Source organism: Cheilinus undulatus, linkage group 4 (genome assembly GCF_018320785.1).
Source record: "Cheilinus undulatus linkage group 4, ASM1832078v1, whole genome shotgun sequence".
Classification (NCBI taxonomy): domain Eukaryota; kingdom Metazoa; phylum Chordata; class Actinopteri; order Labriformes; family Labridae; genus Cheilinus; species Cheilinus undulatus.
Window position 1 is genome coordinate 48,716,959 of NC_054868.1, and position 23,550 is coordinate 48,740,508.

The 23,550-nt window shown below is 38.4% G+C and overlaps 1 protein-coding gene across 2 annotated transcripts; it reads right to left on the reverse strand.

The window, feature by feature from the left end:
- Positions 1 to 8,910: 8,910 nt before the first annotated feature.
- LOC121507917 (dnaJ homolog subfamily A member 3, mitochondrial-like) lies at positions 8,911 to 19,385 on the reverse strand. 2 transcript variants are annotated; one of them, XM_041784309.1, is made up of 12 exons: positions 19,176 to 19,385; positions 16,841 to 16,977; positions 16,604 to 16,687; positions 16,239 to 16,448; positions 15,916 to 16,068; positions 15,631 to 15,778; positions 15,208 to 15,272; positions 14,990 to 15,118; positions 14,546 to 14,661; positions 13,035 to 13,129; positions 12,788 to 12,912; positions 8,911 to 10,013 (listed from the first exon to the last, which is right to left on the reverse strand). In XM_041784309.1, the coding sequence occupies exons 1-11, from the start codon at positions 19,378 to 19,380 to the stop codon at positions 12,803 to 12,805; spliced, it is 1,452 nt and encodes a 483-aa protein (XP_041640243.1). In that variant the 5' UTR covers positions 19,381 to 19,385; the 3' UTR covers positions 8,911 to 10,013; positions 12,788 to 12,802. The 2 variants fall into 2 exon arrangements, with proteins under 2 accessions (XP_041640243.1, XP_041640244.1); XM_041784310.1 differs by lacking the exon at positions 8,911 to 10,013 and having other exon boundaries at positions 12,786 to 12,912.
- Positions 19,386 to 23,550: the final 4,165 nt, after the last annotated feature.

Sequence of the window (23,550 nt, forward strand, 5' to 3'; positions counted from 1 at the left end):
CAGGAAGTAGTTTTCACCGTAAAATTGTTTTGGCATATGATGACAAGCTTATCTTACTGTTCAACAAACAAATATATACACATTTTTAATTGTGAGACACTTTGAATGTGGTTTGTCCAGTAGGGGGCAGTTCCATCAGTAAGAAATGGGATCAGTCATTCAAAGTCATATGGTACAGTCTTTTTTCTGATTGTGAACCACAAGAACTTGTAAAGTACAGTATTGACTACATTTCCTCTAAATGTTCTGGAGATCCTAGAAAATTCCCTCCAAAATTATGAGAGATTTTCAAAGCATAAAAATACAAAATTTCCAAAAAATTCTAAGACATTACCAAAAGATTTTCTGTGAAATTTTTAGAAATCCTGTAAAAAAGACCCCTAATATGTCTGTAAATATCCCCCAAATGATTCCGTTAGCTTTTCTAGTGAAAGATTAATATATACAGTGCTTAACAAATTTATTAGACCACCACCCACAGTAAGGTTTATGCCACAGCTGCCCTAAATTAACAGCATTGGTAAAAAAAAATTGGTAAAACCAAAATCATTTTTTATGTCTCTGCAATGGTTAATACACCAATATGCAGAAGCTTTTTAACCAAAATTATATTTTTAATGCTAAAATATAATTATTATTGTTATCCATGAATTTTCAATTTTACTGATTTACAAAAAAAAAAAAAAAAAAACTGAATAAATAGTAAAGCACATTAATATTACTTGATTAATAAGTCAAATTATAGATATTTACTTGCATTCCTAAACAGAAAAAATAGTTTTAGTGGTTGAATGTTATGCTTGATTAATTTCTGACTTCTCAGAGAAGCCCAGTGAGCCAGCTCAAATTTGGGTATAAAAAGGTGATTTCAGTTTGAAATTCCTCATTCCTGTTCAAAATGGTAAAAAGTGGAGAGCTCACTGAAATGAAAGAGTCTGCATTAAAGCACTTCATGAGGCTGAATGGTCTCTGAGACAGGTGGTCTAATAAATTTGATAAGCACTGTATATATTTAAAAAAAAAAAAAAAAATCAGAAAAAAAAAATTTAAAAAAATTGAAAATTCCAGAAAATTTTCAAAGAAGTCTCCAAAATTTCTTATCAAATTAAAAAAAAATTTACAAATAAATCCCCCCAAACTCCATGGAAATTATTACAATTATTTTAAAATTTCCAAATAAATTCCCCCCAAATACAGACAAATTTCCCTAAAATTTGAAGGACATTCATGACCAAAATTTTTATAAATTCCCCAAAACTTACAGACATTTCTCAAATCCCCATGAAAATACCAAAAGAAAAAAAAAACAAAGAGAATATATACTACACAATATAATATATATAATATATATAATATAATATATATAATATAATATATAATTAACAATAACATATTCCTAAAAATGTGTAAAGAAAAATCCTTCCAAAGTCAATTCTCTGCCATTTATTTTGCTGCATTAACAGCAGCAAAACGCAGAAATGTGAAATTCTGTGATACATTGATACATTAAGTATATTTTATCCACCTCAGTCAGAAATAAACTTGCTGATGTCCTATACCCTTCCTTTTAAATTACATCCTCCTCTTTCTAAAACATCACATTTTAGAAAGATTTAAAGCCATAAAACACAATACAGAAGGCTAGTAGTTCATTTATTTTACATGCTTTTAACTCAGCCACAAACCCCATTACAGCAACAGTCAGCTTGTTTTATATAATAAACATTTACTCTACAGCTCTTTAATGATCAGTATTAACATGAAATCTCTTCCTATAGTCTGATATTACACATAACATACTGACTTGATGCAAGCTTCGTTTTCTTCATTAAACGTAAAAATAAGAGGTCTATAAAGTCACATCATTACTCTATAATTATGTTAATCATAATCTGGATAAACTCATTAAACCATGTCTTACCTGTGATTGTATTTATCTATCCTTGTGGTCTGCAGATCTTGTCTGTGTGCATGGGGGCATGAGGACGAGCCTGCTAACTTTAATCCACTTTCTGTCCTTTCTCCCGGTCCGTAAAAAACACTTAGAGCCTACACAGCTCAGCTTCCTGCTAAGAAGAGACTACACTTTATGTGGAGTCATTTGGTGAAAGAAACTTAAGAAAACTACGAGTTTAACGGGACTCTAGTCAGTATTTAGCATACCTGTAACTCTGCTAAGATGCAGAGACACTGTTTGACTGTTGTGTGGTGCGTTTAAGAACATTACGTTATATTCGTTTTAATGAACAGACTTGAGAAACAGCCTAAAACAGCGTTATACGAATCCCCTGATCATAGGCGTCAGTTAAGGGGGGAAGCGGGGGTATGTGTCCCCCCCACTTTTTTGCCAAGGGTCATTTTGTCCCTACCACACACAAATCCTTCATGTGTAAGCCATTGTAACCCCGGTTATTTTCAGTAGTATAGAAAATTCTGACGCTCAGGAACGCACCATCTGCACGCGAGAGCTGTAAACACAGCAGACCTCTACGAGGGATCGGGCCGTGCTGCTGCTGTAGATTTGCGTCTGTGCCAAGTTTGGAGTGACAGCATGAGGTAAGAACACCTTTTCACACACAACAGTAGGCTGAACACATGTACAGTTGTTCTTTGTTATCAGTTAAATTACCTGGTGCCATATCTTGGTCTGTATATATGCCAGTTGTCTATTCCTCAGTGTTTCCTCAGAGTTTGTTGTAAATCTGGCTTTGCTGACAGCCAGCATAGCTGCTCTTGTATGAGATATGAGAATAATACTGTCTAGAGATGGGCGATACCAGTGTTTCTTAATTTGATACGATACTGATACTTTTTTATGTAATTTTATCAATACTGATACCGATACCGATACTTTTGAAGAAAGAATAAATATTGGACTTGCAAACTTTCAAAAGTTACACATTTCAGGCAGTTAAAAGGTGTATGCAGGTCATTCAGAAATTCATTTCAGGGGAAATTCAATTAAATAAAATGTTTTAGCAGGTTAAAGAAAATAAATAAAAAAGTAAATAATAATAATAATAATAATAAAATATTAATAAAAATAAAATAAACATCATATCATATCATAGCACAACCTTGTATATAGAATTAAAATAGCCACAAACTAACCAATTTCTTATCTTTTTTTAAAATTCAGATAGAAGGGCTATATTAGCCATCTATACCAACTAATTTGAAACAAAAATGTAAGAAACACAAGTCAGTATTTTTTTTTTTTTTTTAATGTTTTCTTACAATTTTAAAATTTACCAAGGGACCACAATGAGTGAGAAAGACAGCCAGGTTCACATCGCAAACTATAAAATGACTTCATATGCGAGCAAGTGGAGTTGCTTGAATCTGTTACTCATTAATGATTGGTTCTCAAAGTCACATAGTACAGCAGGATCGACATGTCATGTCTGATTGGTCCTTAAAGCCATGTGACACAGACGAGCAGCCAAGACATGTTTGATTGGTCTCCAAATTCACGTGACACGGACTGGCAGTAAAGCCAAAACAGTCTGGAAGAGAGAGAGGCAGGGAGGCGCTCGGCGGAGTAGCGGTGGTGAGACGTATTTATAGTACTCATTTGGTATCGATACTTTGCTAAAGGGATCGATACCAAAAGAGTACTTTGTAAATATCGATATATTGATACTTTAGGATCGATACTCCCACCACTAATACTGTCTATGCTTGCTGTACGATCCTGCTCTGTGAGCATGTTTTGTTGCTTTTTCAGTACTGATAGTAAAAAAAACTGATATTTCACTTAAAACATGAAATAAGCCTACGCTGCAGATGCATTTTATAGTAGTCTTATCTAAAGTAAAACCAATTATAGTCATCTCTCCAGCACTTCTCAAAAGTCACTTTTGCTAATAGTTATTGTCCCCCCCACTTTTCAAAACAAACTGACGCCCTTGCCCCTGATGTAAAACATCGACTTCAACGATTGAATCTGAGGTGGGGCTCTGTTTCCATTTGACTTTTACTCTCAGCAACTTAATCCCCCTCACAGCCTGGCTGTTCTCACTGAAGTTTGCTTCTGAACTGCTTGTGAACATTCACTTCCTCACTCTTGGGGGCCCCCTGGTTGCGAGAGGGCCCTAAGCAGCTGCTTATGTTGCTCATGCCTGGGGCCGGCTAGCGTCTTACCTCCTCCAGTCTACACAGGTACCAGTTCAGCCCTGCTGAGTGTACCTGCTCTGCTGCAGGGTTTCCTCTCCTTTACATTTATGATAGTGACTGGATTGTCCACCCCAGACTCCTTCAAAGGGCTACATTTGGGCGAATGGGGCATTCTGAGTCCACAGGTGGGCTATGTGACGCTGTCTGGGCTCAAACCAGCTGTGGTTCCAAACCATCTGATGCCAAGTGTACCGTGTGCTCCAGAAGCCCTAACAGTGTGGCTGTTCTGCTGGCTGATTGGTGTATCTGTGGCTGCATACCTAGCTGTTGGTTTACCTGTTAGCCTGCTTGTACCTTTACTAAATATGTATCCCTTATATATAGCGCAACAGATATATGGTAACACACCACCTGGCAGTATACTGTCAAACCCAGACATCAGGAACAGTAACAGGTTAGGGTTAATAAAGCTTCAGTATTAAATGGAAATAACAGATGCATCATGAGTTCTGGGATTATTTATGACTCTTTGAAGATCTGAAAGTGATTTGAAAAAGACATGGTGCTACCTCTCCGTCTCCTGCTTCATCCTCTCCGGGTTGTTGACAACGTAAGGAACAAGTCTCAGGTAGTCGCTGATCTTGTTGACGAGAGGCACAAAGGTACCCCTGGGGTTTTTGTAGAAAAAACCTGAAACTGGCCCTGAGTTTGGGACCTGCTGTCCTCTAGCCTGTTTAGCCAGGGTGTCAAACAGCACAGCCAGGGACAGTGCCACCACCCCCACCCCGCCATAGGACACCCTGCCCTCTCTGCCAAAGGTTCTTCTAAGGCTGTGGGTGAAGTGGACCAGTTGTTCAGGGCTCAGGGAGGACTGCACGGCCGTGTAGTGGTTCTTCAGATGAGAGGACGAGTTGATGGACAGCATGTTGGAGAAGAGAGGACTGGGGCTGTAGTCTGGGAAAGGACAGATGTCCCGAGCCAGTGAGGCAAGTGCGGAGACATCTTCGGAAGGGCAAAGATTGGTCACCATCTCTTAGCAAGTTCTCAAAGGTCTGCTGCTTTGGAGCCACGTCTTGCTCTTGGTGTCTTTTAAAGGCTGTCCATGTGGGATCATGATGTCAAATCTACAGTTACCTTCATCGCCTGCTCCACCCTCAATAAATGATTGCCAATAAGCTGGAGGGCTGACCCTTATATGGGGCTCATCCTGCCAAGGTACACAAAGGTTTGATTAAACTTTGATCAGTGCACTTTTTTCCCTCCACATTGTATGGAAAAATAGTAAATTAGGCTTACATGTCCAAATCAGAAAAAGGGAATGTTTCAAAGGTTGCCTTTGCTTGCTGTGGATTTTTTCCAAGATGGACATGCACAAGTCTCAGCGTTTGCCCCTGGGTTCCAGTCCGTAGTCTGACCAACATCAGTTGGCACGTACAGGCTGCACACCTGATAAAGCCCTATATCCTGGTTGGCCAAGTGGCAACCCTCCCTGACGACCTCCTGAACTTTTGTGCAGTCTGGGCTGCACTTGGAGGGAATCTGAGCTCTGACCTGGAGTAGAGACATGTTCAGATATTAGTATGGAGAGAGTCTGAGTTCTGACCTGGACTAGAGCTACATTCAGATATTAGGATGATATTAGGAAGTCTTGAGTTCCAATGAAGGACTGGTGGATATTTTAGGATTTAGATTTACTATCTGGGTCCATCTTGTAGGTCTCTGAAAAAGATGCTTCTGAACATTTGGTTCACTCACTGTGATTGATTTTAGATCAGTGGGTCAGGGTCCCATATCCACCATTGTCTGGGGCCTTCACATTACTAAAACGGCCTGATAACAAATCTTGACGCTTTGTCAGACCCACATGACCTTGATGTTGTCAGTAATGCTTCTTCAGCAGTGATAAAGGCATGCCATCAGAGTCCCATCAGCCTTGATAAACGTTTATTTTCATGCAGATTTGCAGGAATTGACTCAAAGTTAAGTAAAGAGTCCCATCAGACAGATAAGATGTGCAGACATGAGTAGACTTTCATCCCACCTATGATTTATTAGAGTTACGATAAGATCGCTACACTAACAAAGAAAACTCCAAAAGAATTTAACATCTTGACACTGGACTGCAAGCAGCACTGAACGGCGCTCACACTGTGGCATGTCAGCGTTCAGTGCATGATGTGCTCATGGACAAATGTGCCGCTGCGGTGATGTCTATCAGTCACAGAAAAGTTGAACAGTTCTCAACTATCATGTCTTTAACACAGAACTTGAAGGGAGAGTTCCCAGTGTAAATACGGAGTTATCAACTGAATTATGACGTGTTTGACTGTATGGATCTACCAGTAGATGGCGAGATTTTTGGAAGCCCTAGCCACGCAACATTTATTTGCCATATTTTGCAAACATAGGTAGACTACGCCATGGGGGCCAAATTCACAAAGGAAGGGGGCACCACTGCGCCATTTTGCTACACCCAATCACACAACTCAAATGATCCTAGGAAAGTCATGACTGGTTTCATTTCCACCGATATTAAGGGCATTACAACATTTTAAGCCCTTAAAAAAACTACTTCCTGTTCAATGGTGTATGATGCATCATCACTGCAACAGCTTTAGTTGCAGATCTGTGAGCTTGACATAATAGAAGTAAATATTTAAGAACACTAGAAACCAAGTTTGCAAAAAGATTTTGGCAACCTTGTAAAATATATAACTATTTTTGTGACAGAAGCACATTATGTGCTGTTGGTTATCAAAGTTTGAGGAGCTGCCATGGCCACGCCCTTTGAGTTTTGTTCACGAGCCCAGTAACTTTGTTTCACAAAAGTGTCTTCTAGGAGAAAACCAAATTCAAGTATGATCTGAAGAATCCCTTTAGAGTTAAATCTAGAACAGGCCTATTCAATTAGAGGCCCGGGGTCCACATGCAGCCCAGAACCAACCCCCAAGTGGCCCAGCCTGTTGTCTTGTCAGAGATGCAGAGGGCAATCTGTTTCAAAAGTTTTCATGAATTCCCACAGAATTTCAGACCATAAATGCAACACTCCACGTAGCCTAGCAACAGTCTAACTACAATGCACTGCGTTGTTCTGAAGCATGGCTAGCAATACTAACAGAAGCGGCCCCAAGGTACCGAGTATAAAACATGTCCTTTCAACTGTAGCTACAACTATGAAAATTTAGACTTTATGCACTTTAAGATATGGCTGGGTAAGATATGACCTACAGAATATCATTTTATTTTCATTCAAGTGAAAAAACATTTCTACTTCCTCAGGTTATGTTCACATACAGCTCTGTTGTTGTGTTTTATGCACTTTTTTATGTGCTTTTGTCATGTTGCCAAATTTAAAAGGGAGACTATGAATAAGAAGTGAATATTTTTCATCAAATTGATCTGTATTGGTTCCAAATTTGGCATTACCAGCTGCTTACTGGGTGCCCAAACATGTCTGGCCCAGCTACATTTCTTGATTTTAAAATCTGGCCCGGTTGTATTTGTAACTGAATAGCCCTGCTCTAGAAGGATCCCTGGAAATTGCTTTGTTTTCCAGTTTCGTAGAAGAAATTTAAAATGGCTGATTTCCTGCTGACTTGACAGTATGGGTCCAATAGGCTTTTTTGTAGGTCCTGCTGTGGTGAATATGTGCACTAAATTTCAAAATCCAAAGTTAAATGTGGTACAGGGGATGATTTTTTTGAAATATTGTTTGGGGGCGCCACTGACCCCATGAGCCACGCCCAGATATAAAATCAATATGAGTCATCTCCTTTAACAAAAGGGACAAAAGGGATTTTTTTCAACCAAGTGTCATAACTCCACAAAGACTCTGTTTCCCCAAATGAAAAAACTCACTGTGGATTCTAAAACCCCAGGTAAAAGGAAGCCTGACCTGATGTAAATGCTACGGAGGAGGAATAGGGCCACCGAAAAAGAAAAAATTTGAGTTGCAATTTTTTTTACTTGTGAGGAAAAAAAATCGGAATTCTGAGATGAAGGTCAGAATTTTGACTTTTTTTTAGATTTTTTTTTTTTTTTTTTAAATTTTCATCTCAATTTATTTTTAGTGGCCCTAATCCTCTTCCTTAAGACTGGCACAGACAATGGAAACAAGATCTGTCGTCTGTTTCAAAGACTGGTGTTACGGGTGAATGAGTGACTGTGCTAACTGGTGACTATACGAATGAGTCTGAGTTAACAATATTCTAACTATGATAACCACTACCATGTTCAGCAGAAAAGTCACAAGTTAACACAGTCATGTGTTAAAACATAACACCCATTCTTTATAGCCCCTGAATGCACAGCAGACTGGAGCACATGCTGGAATAATCACCTCTTCATAAAAACAGGGAATGTGTTGCGAACCAAAAAAATCAATTAGAGCATTAGAATCGGAATCAAATGGAATCGTGAGGTGCTTAAAGATTCACATCTCTATTATGGAGAGGAAGATGACAGAAATCAGACCCAACAATGCAGAAGAGCTAAAGGCCAGTATCAGAGCAACCTGGGCTTCATAACACCTCAGCAGTGCCACAGACTGATCGCCTCCATGCAACGCCGCATTGTTGCAGTAATTCCTGCACAAGGAGCCCAGTCAAGTATTGAGTGCCGCACATGTTCACTTTCTAGGAGTCCACATTTCTGTGGTAAAAATGCTTTTTTTATTGGTTTTAAGCTATGCTGTAATACTGAATACCTGAGATACTGAATTCTTGGGTTTTATTAACTGTAAGCCATAATCATTAAAACCAAAAGAAATAAACACTTTAAATATATCCGTCTGTGTGTATGATCTAATTAAAACTACTTTATCACTGCAGTTACTATCGTAGTTTCTGGATATTTTAGCAGATTTTTCTTGCATATTTACTTCTTTCACAAATGCATTTAATGAAGGAAATAGAAAACTTTCACAGAGACAATTACAGCCAATTATATGTACTGATGTCTTGCAGGGCTCTTAGCACCTATCAGGTATGTATTATTTGGTAAATATGTCATTTTTTCCATGTTTTCGTGGGAGGGCTTTGTGAAGGGCTGCATGTGGCCATAGGGTTGCCAGTTGCCAACCCTTGATTTAAAATCTACTCTAAGTAGACCTTTAACCAAATGAATGAAGGTCAGCTCTTCCCAAATGTTTCGTTGCTTTGCTATTTCATAAATCATTTATTCATTTTCAATGTTTTGTTGCCACTTATACACAGCCCACATCAACTTCAGCTGAGTCAGATGGAGACGTTTTCAAATCTGTTTCCTTCGTATTTTATTTTTGGATTAAATATTAAACATCACTTTTATTCATGTCATAGAAAAGGATGTTACACGTATTTAAAATCAAATAACTCCCTTATTATGTTTTATAATTCTATCTTTCCTTTGTGTTCTTTGAATCAAGTTGTATGGCAACAGCACAGAACGTAGATTGAAGTAGAAATAAAATGTCAGTGGAACAATAAAAGCTGTCAAGATCATTGGTTAGTTATTCTTTCTTCTTACCATAACTTCAATTCCACCTTTTATTTGTGTCTTTTCTGACTCATTTTACTTTTTAATAGTGTTACAAACTGCACTCCTGAATCAGCGAGTGTTGCACTTTATTCCACAATCGTCCTCTGTAGTCATCGTCTTTTTCCTCCTTCAGCAGTTCTTGAGTTTCTTGCCTCAGCACCTGTCTGCAGTGACCGGCTGGTGGGTGTGTGGGTGGACATGGCGTCTGCGTGGCCCGTTTGCTAACCGCAGCTTCATCAGTGTGTGACTGTGTCAACACAAATACCACTCTGCCTCGCTCTTTGCCCTCTTTACTTAATCCTCAGAGCTGGATAGACAGCATGGAGGCCAGGAGAGTGGATTTTGTCTCCTCCTTCATCATGTTTAGCGTGGTTTTCTACCTGGAAGGTGAAGAAAGCAGCTTAAATGTTTGATAAATGACTGAAGCATTTCTATCCGGGGGGCCTAGACTGAGACCAGAATTTAAAAAATACACTGAGGAAGAGTTCAAAACTATTTCTATGAAATCAAACATTTCCTAAAATATCTTCTTCACAGTGTCATATCAAAGTCACACGTCTATTTCTATACATGGTGTTGCTAGAAGGAATGTGCACGATTAGTTGGCTAGATGATTACTATAGCTTCAGTTAATGGTTACAGCCATTCTGCTATAATGCTCTTTAACCAAAAGGTAAATGACAGCTAACTGATAGCATCGATACCATCTCATAGAAACAGTGTGGTTTGGCATTATTTTTATCTAGAAAAGGGGCGTTAAGTTGTACGAAGGCTGTCAGGTTATACTCACATAAATGTAACTGAAGCACTGAGTGACAACATTCAGCATAAGAATGAAGAATTAACCTGCAAAGAGGACTGAATGCTGGCATTGCTAGCACTGCTAGTAAAGGCTACATTATGCACCATTTACCTGCTTTTTCTCTGATCTCGCCTGAAATAAATAGCGCTAAATTTTTGACTGTTTCCTCAATGTGTTCTTAGCCTTAGGCTCGTCGACTGAACACAGTTATGATATGCGTTTAAATTAATTTGAAATATTCCTAGGATTATCACTGGTTTCTAAACCTTTTCTTTAAAGAGTAACTAAACCCCCTAGTTTCAGCTGAGGTAAATCTACCCTGAAATAACAAGAAAATACCTTTGGAACCAGTGGATTTTTAAAGGTTTTCCATATGCTGATATTAACAAATTAAAATTAGCCAGTTCCTATATTGATACAGATACATGCATATAAATGTAGTTCCTACATCTAACACTTTAGTACTTAGAACACACTTTGAAGTTTAAGTTGTCAAGTTGATTCTGCCTAAAAATCCACTCCAACTTGTATAGCCAATATTTACAGCAGGGGTGTCCAAACTTTTTCATTGAGAGCCACATACAGAAATATATAAGGAGGTTGGGGCCACTTTAATATCCACAGGACAAGGTATGAAAGTTTGTAAAACCAGTATAATGGCAAGACATTCCTAGTGACTGAGTATGCCTAAATGGCTAGTTCAGTCAAGAAACACACGATTTGCGGCTACATATGTCTTTATTAGCAGTTACTGCTGTTATTTATGTTTGGCAATGTGGCCGTTCTAGAATCCCCCTGCCCTTCAATGAGCCTACATGGAAAGTATCAAGCAGGCACAGCACACATTCCTGCTCTTCCTATGCTGATAAGAAAAGCCTAAGGCAGGGAGAGAAGCAGCAAAAGCTCCACAGTAGAGCAGGCATCAATGACTGACACTGATTAAGTCAGAAGCAGAATGAGGGAGGAGCTGGGGTGGAGGAGGGTTGCAAGAGCAGCTTGCAGATAGAGCAGCAGAACGTGGCCAGGCAATAGCAGCTTAAATAAGGCAGCATGAGAGTGGTTGACCAATAGCATGCTTAGAGCAAATCAGCTGGCCATCAGCTGATGAGGGCTTGCACTAGATCAGCTGATCTGGGCAGAGCTCGACTCCATGGCCTTCCTGAACTAATGCTAAATACTTGATTTAATGCTGACAAGGCAACTGGACAATCATTTCCAGGTTTCGGGGGATGCTGATCAGATTTCAGGGGGCACTGTTTGGCCCTAGCTGCCACTGGCTCTGCTCCTAGAATATTATTGGTCTTGCTATTTGCTGCCAAAATTCATCAGTTAAAAATAAGATATTATTTTTGATTGCCAATATTTTTTACCATGTAGAGTGTTGTCTCAGTTTAGACACAAAAAACATCAATAAGTTCTTCTTGTTGAGATGTTTAACAGAATTAGCATGATGGCACCATCTTGTGCTGAACTATGCAGTGCAATACAGTCAAGCACAAGCCCCATGTCCAAGTGTGGGTCATTTTATTTTATTTCTAGAATTTGCTGCAGGCCAATCAAAATTGGACCACAGGCCATATTTGGCCCCTGGACCATAACTTGGACACCTCTGATTTATGGCTATAAATATAGTAGATTGGAGATTTAGTTACTCTTTAAAATGAAATAGTACAATTGAGGATGAAATAACAGCAAACCCTGTTATTGTAGTAAATATATTTGGTGTAAAATGTCTATACAACAAACAAATATATATTGTCAACAATGAAACACTATAAATATTGCAGTATCCACCTATTGATCCAAAGAACACCAACTATCAACTCTTTTGATTATTCATTGATTTGTTTTAGCAGTTTTTCATACTGAAATGTCAAACAATCACCAGCTACAGCTCATTCATAGAAGCATTTCCTTCTCATACATCATAATAAATGCGGCGTCTTTTTGTTTGGGGCTGTTGATTTGACAAAAACAGCATTTTCAGGAAATGTCTTAGACCCTTCTTAATTGAAATAAACTATTTTAACAATTTATTTGACATTTTAAAGACAAAAAGGGACACCATTATTGCGTAAACAGTCTTCAAATAAACCTCAGTCCTCATTCTACTGTACAGTACAGACTCTTTTTTAATTCAAAATCAAAACAACACCAAAGATAGCAGACACAATGTAGAACAGAACCTCTGGGATCATGAACAGCAGTTGTTTTTTTTCTACTATCCTTTTTTGTTCTGATAATAACCTGGCTTGAGAAACTTCTGTAGTGATGGTTCTGATTCTACCATTCGTACAGCACAGTTGAATGTACCGTTTGTCTTCATACTTCATGACTATTTGAAGCTCCCACCTGTTTAGCAGAGTGTCAGCTGAACAGTTTCTTTAGTTTGGAGAAGAAGCCTCCCTCTTCCTGCTGCTGCTCTTTGTCCTGTCCCTCCTTCTTCGCACCAGAACCTGAAGCACTGCTGCCCCCTCCTGGACACAAAGATACTCTATATGAGCTTCTACTGAGTGCAGTACTGAACAGAGACCAGATATTTGTCTCCTTGTTTGTCTGCATATTTTACTGGTGTCAGTGCAGTTGAAATAACTCTCACCTCTAGAGGGATCAACACCGTTGACTGTCCCCTGAACATCTGTCTCCTCTTCAGCATAATTTATCATCAGAGAGCGCTGCTTACGAGTCAATTTCCTGCAGAAACCAGACAACAGGAGCACAATTTACAAATTTAGACCAGGGCTGAACGATTTGCAAAAATAATCGAATTGTGATTTTGTTTCCCAAATATTGCGATTTAATTTGTGATTATTCTTGGTTTAATCTTGTGTATTTTTCAACAAATTCAAGCAATAAATAATTACATAAATAAAACCATGTGTATTAAAAACAAAGAACTATTTACAAAGCAATTCATATATAGTAGCATGAATCTGAATATGGGGGTGCAACAAGCTTTAAGCTATAAAGGAGGCAGCTGGAGTGGAGGAGGTGAGGCTGGCTACCAGCTGATCACAGCTGGGGTATGACTTGTGAGGTAACACTGGACAATGAGCCAAGTATTTTTGCTTAAACTGCAAATGTGATGTCATTTGCTTTGTTCAAGTGCATAATCATTTTTATGTCACTCATTTTGATTAAGAAAAACATACATAAAACACAAAAGGAGGATTTTTGTAACCCATTGTTTAAAAAATGGACACTTGAATGTTTGCAAAATGTGGATAAAATCTCTGCCGCTGCAAAAAAATTGATTTATTGAACTGGTATTTTGACATATTTCAAGTTTAAGAAATATTGCAACTTCTGCGATTTGAAAATTGCAGCAGGCCACACTGCGATTTAATCTAATTTGCGATTAATTTCCCAGCCCTAATTCAGACTGACCACAATGTAAACATTGCCTGTTACCAGTGCAGAAAGAGAATCAGAATAATTTATTTTAAAACTTGAGGTCACACACAACAGGGCTAGTTTCACTAAATCCCACTTAAGCACAGCTGTCCCCAAACTCAACTGGCCTAATTCATTAAGTCATAATATAACACACAGTTTTAAAACACAGTCTCAAAAAGAGCAGAGTAATATAAAGACAACATGAGAATCGCTTAACTCACTCTGTGGCTTCTTTTAAATTGTTTTGGTCAGATTTGGTCCTCTAACAACTCTGCCACTGTTTAAAATGACTGCCAAGAGGAACAACCACATCTGTTATACTTTACACACACGTTGTACACCTGTGTTTGAACACGTGTATCTGCTATTGAGCTGTGCATTTATCATTGCAGTTATAATATGTACAGTGTTTTGAAATAAAGTAAATTGTTATTTTCAAACATGCACATTGGCCCTTCTTTTTTTTTTTACAATCAGTGGATCTTAAATATGTCTTCTCCTTACATTACCAAGACATTATTCAACCTGTTTATGTAACATAGGAAAGCCACACTTTTCATGTTGAATCACACAAATTTTCTTGTAAGGTATTCCCCTTTTTTAAATTCAAAATTGATAAGTAATGTTTTTAATTCTATTCCTAAGACTGACTTATCAGGATTTACAAAAACAGTTAGATATAAAGTGAGGAGAGAAGCTAACTAAGTAGCTTACTTTGGCACTCTGATCTTGATGTGAACATAGTGATCGCCGTAGCTGTAGCTGTTCATCCTCCGGATGCCTTTCCCGTGAAGTCTGATGACCTGATCAGCCTGACAGCTGGGAGGAATCTGGAAACACAGGTGACTTTAAAACACAGGATTTAAAAGCTACAGACAAAAAGGACAAAAAAATAACCCCCAAGGTTTTTAGTTACTGGTTGGATCTACACATTGATTAACACTTAACAATAACAACATTTTTGATCAAGGGGGCACCTGGACGTGATTGAGGTTCTTGATTTTTGATTTTTTTTCCAGCAATGGAGAGCTGTCGTTGGAAATGGACACCCAAAAGGACAAAAGCTGTGTATGGTGTCGACTCAATAGATTTTACTTTACTTAATAAAGTGATGGATGAGAGTATATTTTCATTGAGGTTTAGACCCTCCTGACTCACCATGATACTGATGGTGTCATAGAGACCCTGTGCTGTGGCTGTGCCCCCCAAGATGGCCTGAGCCACAGAGATCAACACATCTGAATGGATGTCCACTCCAGTACGCCTGAAGACTGGACTTCTCTGGACCTATGTGGAGATGACAAAGATACAATTAAATAAACTCCAACACAACTCAATCACATGGCTACAGTAAAATAACTTCTTTAAAAACTCACCCTGAATGTAATGAGGATTTCTTTATTTCCTACCGGCATACGGACCGTCTGACCATTTTCCACTCCTGGAAGAAAGTTCATTAAATTATCACTCTGCCAAGAAGTATTTGTCATCCTGCCTGATACAGAGGACATAAATGAATACTCAGTACCATTTTAGTGCTTCTAAATATAATGAATGTCCATTTTTCATCAGGTCTTCTCCATTTCTCCTCTAGAAAATGTACAAATGTTTACTTTTGCCAACATCATTTATGTTAAAATACCACTGAACTGCAGACATGGCTCCTAACTTCATCCTGTAAACTGATACTGAATATCGTATGGGTACTTAGGAGTACTTAGACTTGTTACCAGCATCACTAATACAAAGTTGAATGATTCCACTTCTGTCACTTTTAAGGCACCAGGGTGGACACCTACCTGCAGGCACAGGTACAGTGACCGTCTGCCTCTTCTTCATCTGGCCTGAGCCTCGGCACAGAGCACAGGGCGTGTTTATTATCGATCCTTTACCACCACAGCGTCTGCAGGTGGTACGCATCATGAAAGGACCCGTGTTGACTGATTCCTGCAGGAATGATGCGGACAGGAAAGGAATATGTTCACAGCTTTACAGTAATAATCAAAAACAACAGATTAAGTAGAGGAAAAATATAGAATTAAGAGGTTTATATAACAGTTTAAACCTGACAACCAGCGACTCACCATGCCAGTGCCGTTACAATAGTGGCAGTGAGACACTTTGGTGCCCGGCTCATTTCCCTTCCCATCACACCTAGGGCAGTTGTCATCAATGTTTATATTTAGCTCCTTGTTTGCACCTTTTGCAGCCTCTGAAAATGTTAGCTCCATCACATACTGTGGGAAAAAACAAACAGAAAATGTATATCTATTATTATGACTAAATTTGATTCACACCTCAGTGTCTAACATGTTCATAAAACTAAGTATAAAAAGTTTAAAAAGCTGAATTAAAAATAAAAGTTTAATGTTTAATATCAAAAAATGAATGGGACTGGAGTTCTGACCTCGGGTCTTTGCTCAAACATGTTGTTGAAGTCTCCAAATCCCATTCCTCCAGAAAACTCTCCAAAGATCTTCCTGAAGAGCTCCTCTGGGTTGATACTCGTCCCCCCTGCCCTGTAGTACTGCTGCTGGCTTTGCCCGGCCCGGTTTGGGTCAAATCCTGCTGCTCCATATGTATCATACTGCTTCCTTTTCACTTCGTCACTCAGCACCTTCACACAGAAACAACAAAGCCGGGAAATTTTTAAATTACATTCTAGACCAGAATAAGTAATTTAAGAGCTACATTTCATAAATTATCAAAAACACTACATGTTTACATCAGTGGTTTGAGAGCTAAATTATCTTTTATTTACTGGTTTAGTACCTCATAGGCTTCAGCCAGCTTTGCAAACTTCTCTTTGGCTTCTGGGTCATCTGGGTTAGTATCTGGGTGATACTTTTTTGCTAACTAGAGGACAACAAGGAGTGAAAGCATTGAATGTTAACCTTTAAAAAACACAAGTAAGTGAACATGTTTAAATGTCTAACATTTGAGGTATTTAAATGTTAAAACCCTGCAGGTATTTTCCCACGAGGGTAAAACAGGACGAGTGACTCTAACCTGGTAATAAGCTTTTTTAATGTCTTTCTGTGAGGCAGAGCGGGAGATTCCCAACACTTGATAGAAGTCCTCTTTGTTTGCTAAATGGTTGCTGGTGTGAAAAGAGCGGCTGGTATGGCAACATGGACATCTTGTACCTGCAGAGAAGGATCAAAAGAGGATTTATTTATCTCAGTTTCTCTTGCTAAATAAAATGCTATATTCAAAAAAATTTTGTGCATAAGGAAGAAAGCAGTCATCATGGCAGAATGTCGTTGAAAAGATTCAACATTTTTGCAGTCACACTCAACTTTGCATATTAAGTCCATGAAGAAAAGGAAAACTTCCATCTGGTGTCCTGATTTTAATCTTGTCAGCAAACTTCAGCTGAAACTTAATTTACCAAGAAAACATTCTACAAGAACACTATCACATTTTTATAAGTTTGATAGGGTGTATTTACACTACACAACAATATGTAACTTATTTGATCTTATTGAGCCACAATATTGTTTTTCCCAGTGTCCAATATGCCTAAATATCAATACTTATAAATTAATTCTAGCCATTACAGAATTAATAAAAATGTTTCTACAGTACTCTACAGGCAAAAAAATGGGGCTAAAATAAGACAGAGATGTGGCAATTAAGCTGCCTGAGGGTACCATCACGAGAGGGAGGATTGGCACAACCCCTGTCGTGCTCTGGATGTCTTTGCATATTACCAGAGGCATGGGAAAATACTCTGTTGAAAAAATTAAGTCCACACCTTTAGGGTGAGAAAGGGGTGAATATGACTAAGCATGGCCTAAGGCAGGGGTTCTCCAACTTTTCAGGCCATGATCCCCGGAGTACAGGTGCCAGAAACCAGAGACCCCACCCACACCTGAAGGTGGCTGAGGTATCACTGAATACAGTCGTGCACATTCAAGAATAGTTTGAAATTTAGTTCAAAAACACATATCAAGTTTGAGGATTGTATTTTCTTTTGGCAATTAAAGGTCACATATTATGCAAAATACACTTTTCTGGCTTTTCTAGGAAAAATATGTGCCCCTGGCCTGTCCAAGAATGAGAAAATTCCAAGCCAAGCTCATGATGTCATGTGGGGAGTTAGCCCCACCCCCTAGGTTCAACTGGCTGTCCCCGCTTTGAAGAAAGTTCTGCCCTCCTCTCCTGATCCTGGATCTGGAGAGCCACACCCATTAAGCCATTTCCTGAGAGAGGAGGAGTCAGAGGCGGGGTCAGACAGCTCATTAACATTTAAAGCCACAGAACAGCTCGTTCTGAGCACAGAGGAGTTTTTAAGACAAGCAAAAATCTAATACTGGAGTGTTTTTTCAGCAACAAACTTCACAGGCATGTTTTGAGGACCTCTCAGAACAATTTAAACTTGTCTTAAAGGGGTAAAATATGTGACCTTTCATAAGTAGTGTCAGAAATGGTTATATGAAGACATTAGTTTGTGAAGTTTTAGGCTGGAGCAACAGTCCTACTTCAGCAGAAAACACTTCTCTATTATCATCATTCCTTATACTTTCAAGTGCATTTCAAGGAACTGAACCTCTAGTTATTATGTTTTCGATGTGAACTACATTTAAATATTAAATCGTCTAGAATTAATTAAAACTGGCATATCAGATGTAGGAAAATATCCATTATCATGTCTCACTAAAACAAAGAGTTCAGGCATCAGTTAGTGTCCTTGAAATAGACAAAAGAAGTTTATTTTATTTAAATCTATTATAACACATTCCTAGAAAAAAGAAGCTTGATAGAGAAGATATGTTGTCTTGCAGTTTAGGATGACTAATTCATCCAGTGCTGCCCTTGGAAAATAGTATGACGAGCAAAAACCCATCAAAGAGTGAGATGGATGCGGATATTTCTTGCTTTACAAAAGTTTTGAGTGTTTTGGAGCGTTATTACTTAACTTTGCAGCTTTTTTCACATATGCTTGTCACCTCATACAGCTACATTCCCCACTGTTGTACATTAAATATTCTAGTCTGTAATGACCGCTGACAGTCTATTACCCCAGCAGGAACAACATGAACGTGTACAAACTTACAGATCTGATACATTGGCTGTGTAAAGCCTGTGTGGATCATGATGTTACTGAGTTTATCATACAGTAAAGTCTAAGAGCTGTTACATCATACATAAACCAAAGCTAAGCAGCATCATAGGGCTGTGTAAGCCTTTAGCTCGCTTTTACGTTATACTTCAACATCATCGATGATCAAGCTTGAGCATCAGGTCTTTGATTACATTACTGACAGAGATAAGAACAGTGACACTGCACTGCTGATAGAAGAAACTTTTGAGATATTATGCTAACAGTTAGCTATCTCACCTGTCAGTCCTCTCAATGTCACGACATTCCCGTGTGTCCAGGAGCTAAAACTGACTGTTATCCCTCCCCGGTTCGTGTGCGGTTCCGTCGCGGGACAAACTCCAGCATGTCTGGCGGAGAACCTTAAAAAACGACCGCTACGATGAGTGGAAGAAACAGATGCTGATAGCCAGCGTGATGCAAGCCGGGCAGCGGAGGACGCCATTTTTCGCGTCACTACCGGTGTCAGAAGGTTGGCAACGGTCCGCGCATGCGCTTTAACGGCTGCAGTGGAAGAGGAGGACTGTAACATTTACCTCAAAATAAAGGCATACCGAATAACTTTAATGTAACAGTAAGAGAGAACTTGTTTTACTTTCACTACATTTATTGTAGTTATGATGATAAAACATTTACCCTTTTCACGTTCCCTAATTTCCTGTATTAAAAGTTCAATTTTCCACGGATAAATTCGTGTTATAATCTTCAATCAGCCGACAAAAGCAGGTCTGAATCCAAAAGGAAGACTATTATCCTTAGTTTAAGGCAGTGGAAAAAAGACAAAATATAAATTAGTGAAATTTAAAAATGTGATTAAAAAAAAAAGAATGTGATTAATCACGATTAACTACAGAACTTTCGTGATTAATTACAATGACATTTTCAAACTATTTGGACAGCCCTAGTTAACATGTAATCAGGTTATTTATAGTAACAAAAAATGTGAACTTAATTTCAAAAAAAGTGTGTTATGTTTTTTATTTGTTGTTAATGACCTCTGGTGGGCCCACTTGTTGCACCTATGGGGCCCACCAGAGGTCTGTGGGCCATACTCGGGAAGCACTGGCCTAAACTATGTCCCAAAAAATATAAAAATAAATACAATCTCTGTTATTGTAATGATGGATGAAAGTTAAAGCCAATCAAACATATGTCTAACAGCCATTAAATTAGATATATTTTTACTACAGCTGTAAAAGGATTTGAATTTTTAATCGCCATTAATTGCAAAATTTCTGTAGTTAATCACGATTAAGTACACCATTTTCATAGCATTTTAGAATCCCACTATTTTGCATTTTAAAATGCTTTGGTCTCATTTTGGATTTTCCAACAGCCTTAAAATGAAGCTCAGCTGTGATCAGCTGATGACCAGCTGATCCTAATTATCACCTCCCAGCTCCAACAGCCGATCACAGCTCTTTATCTCAACACAGCGGTGTTTTTAAATATGACGTATTTCTTACTTATCCCTGCTTGCATTAATGCTGATACACCACACTGCTGCTGCTGGCAAAGCTTCACCTCCTCCACCCCAGCCTCCTCCTTTATAGCATGAAGCTTGTTGCACCCTCATAGTCAGATTCATGCTCTTATGTACTTATTGCTTTCAAACTAATTTTATTAATACACATTGTCATATATGTATCTATCCATATGGTCATTTCTATGCACTCCCTGGAAAGTCAAACCTGCTCAACTAACCCAGGGAGCATCTTTAGAGCAGAGCCTTCTACGCCAAGTAAAACTGTTTATACATTTAGTAATAAAATGAAAAAGGAACTTGTTATGGACTGAAAATGAGATAAGAGACCATTAAAAAGGTCAAGATGACTTTTTGACCAGATGACTAATTGTGGACCTTAGTTAATCAAAATTAACTTGATTAATCTTGGCAGCCCTAATTTTACCCAAAACTTCTGACAGAGAGAGAACTGTGTAAACTGCATGGATCCAAAAATCATGGTGGGGTCTCAGTACATTTTCTTCCAATATTTCGTAATAATAAACAAGAAATTCCCATTGGTGCCTTCTAACTCTGTATTTGTTGCAATGGTTAAAGGTCTCCATAGTGCTAAATTTCACTTCGCACTTATCTAAGTTGAGTTCTGGTATCATGACAACCCTAACAGTAAATGTATCACAGAAATCAAGTGAAAAAGCTAAAGTCTTTTCTATAAAAGCACAGCCAAATAAAGTTTGTTTTCTCTCCACATTATAAAACATACTACCAAAACTAACCTGAGATGCACCTGGAGATCCTTGATGTGGGTTGATTATCAATATCAGTGTTACTTAACCCTGTTCAACTTAAGAGCCAAATTGTTGAAAAATACATTTGCAAGAGCCACAATCTAAATGGTGAAAAAAGGCAATTAAAATAAGTTAAAGGTGGCAAAAATGGTCAAAAAGTGGCAAACACTGGAGGAAAAGTGGCAAAAATGGGCGGGAAGTCACCAAATAATGGCAAAAATGACGCAAAAAATGAGGGAAAAGTGAGTATAATGGGAAAAAATTAGAAGTATGGGAAAAATGGGCAAAAGTGGCATTTAATTGCAAAAGACAACTTAAATTGGCTAGAAGTGGCAAAAAGGGGCAAAAAAATAGCAAAAAGCAGGATAAAAGTGACAAAAAGAAGTGGCAAAAATGGGCTTATAGCGGCAAACACTGGGAGAAAAGTGGCAAACAAAGAGTAGAAAGTGGCAAAAATGGGTGAAAAGTGGCAAAAAAAATTAGTTACAGGTGGCAAAAACGGTCTAAAAGTGGCCAAAACATGGAGAAAAATGAGTGAAAATTGACTTCAATGGGCATAATTAAAATAAAAGGTGGGAAATAGGGGCAAAAAGCATGAAAGAGTGGCAAAATGAGAAAGCAGTGGCATTTAATTGGAAAAGGCAGCATAAATGGGCGAAAAGTAGCAAATAAGGTGAAAAAGAGGCAAAAAATTACAAAAAGCTGAATTAAAGTGTCAAAAATGGGCTAACAGCAGTAAAAATGGAATTAAAGTAGCAAAAAATTGCAAATAAGGGCAGAGGAAATATGCAGACAAAAATAGAGGTTGACAATTAAAGCCTACTGTGTGTGGGAAACAAAATGATTAAAGCTATTTCCATAGATCATTTTTGAGGTAAAATTTTCCTTTTTTAAGGTTTTCAGGGGGGACATTTTTTTAAATCAAATTAAGACATAAAAGAGCGACAAATCATCACAAAAGAGCCATACATGTTGAGTATTAGTGTAAAACTGATTATATTAAACTCTGATCTGCTTCCATACAGCTTTACTATTTTTCCAGACCCCTTACTTATTCCTTATACAGACAGTAGAGGGCGTCATGGAGCTACAAATGAGTGACTGAAGGTTTTTTGGGATCATGTTGACAGGATCAGATTCTGATATTCAGTTTTATTTGTGAAATAATTTTACTTGTATTATAGCATTTTAAGGTAAAACAGCAAAAATAACAACATATTACAATGATCTTTTATCTCCCACAGCAGCAGACAAACCCTAAACTGTGGTGGGACCACTGACGTTTGTCTCACAGGGTGAGGGTTCAAAAGTCATTGAGAGGGTGCAGGGGCAAGAACAATACAGTTCTGCTTCTGCAAGGTGTCAAGAGCAGGTCAGAGATTATTTTGTGTGACTTCATGCTTGAAAATTATTTTACTGCATGTCAGATTAACTTCTTAATTCAGCTAAGGTGGTGCTCAAACTACAGTAGAACATGACCTCATAAAATTATACGTATTAGGCTTTGAATATCAGACAGAGAGAATATAATGGATCATAAAATCCAAAACAGAAAATTAAAATCATAAAGAATAGAAGTAATTGAACTAATAATCCGATTTTAAAAAGACAGAAAGATATGAAACTAGAGGTCTTTATTACATCATGCACAGAGAGAGTTATAATTTCTTATCCATACACCGTAAACCTTTAAATTCTTCTCATATTTCCCGTCATCACCAAGCAGAGAGTCACTGTCACATGAGGATGCTATGATGGATAAAGGCTTAGCAGACTGATCACGACTTTTAGCATCTGCTGTTTTTACGAGGCAGAAATGTTGAATGGATGTCAGAGTGTGTGAACTGATGAAAGAGAAGCTTCGGCTCTCTCACCGTTTCCTCCCCGCCATCTCTCGCCCATTCCCTGCCGTCTCCAAGGCGACCTTCAAAACAGCATCCCAGCTGTGTGCGCCTGAGAGAAATGCTCTACCAGAGGAGGCTGACATTCGCCACTCAATAGTGTAAATAGAACTGCTTTTACAGCACTTAGACACGTAACATTTAATATTCAGCTATGTAGAAGTGTCAGGATCGGTTTGTGTTCTCAGGTTTTGTAGATGTGACTCATAAAGTGGCTGCCTCTTCTTCTTCTGTGGTCATTCCTGGCTTTTTAATCCCTCAGGCTATGGAGATGGAGGGTCTGAGGTCAAGTCATCACATCAGTGGGAGGTGGGGCGAGGGTGTCAATCTTCTCTCAACTACTTGCGCCCTTTCCCCTCAAACTCTATGCTGTTGAGTGTTCATTTTGCAGCAGGAACCTTTGGTGATGAGAAATGAAGCTACAGAAAAACTGCAGTGCTGTGAGTGTTCACTTCAGGGTG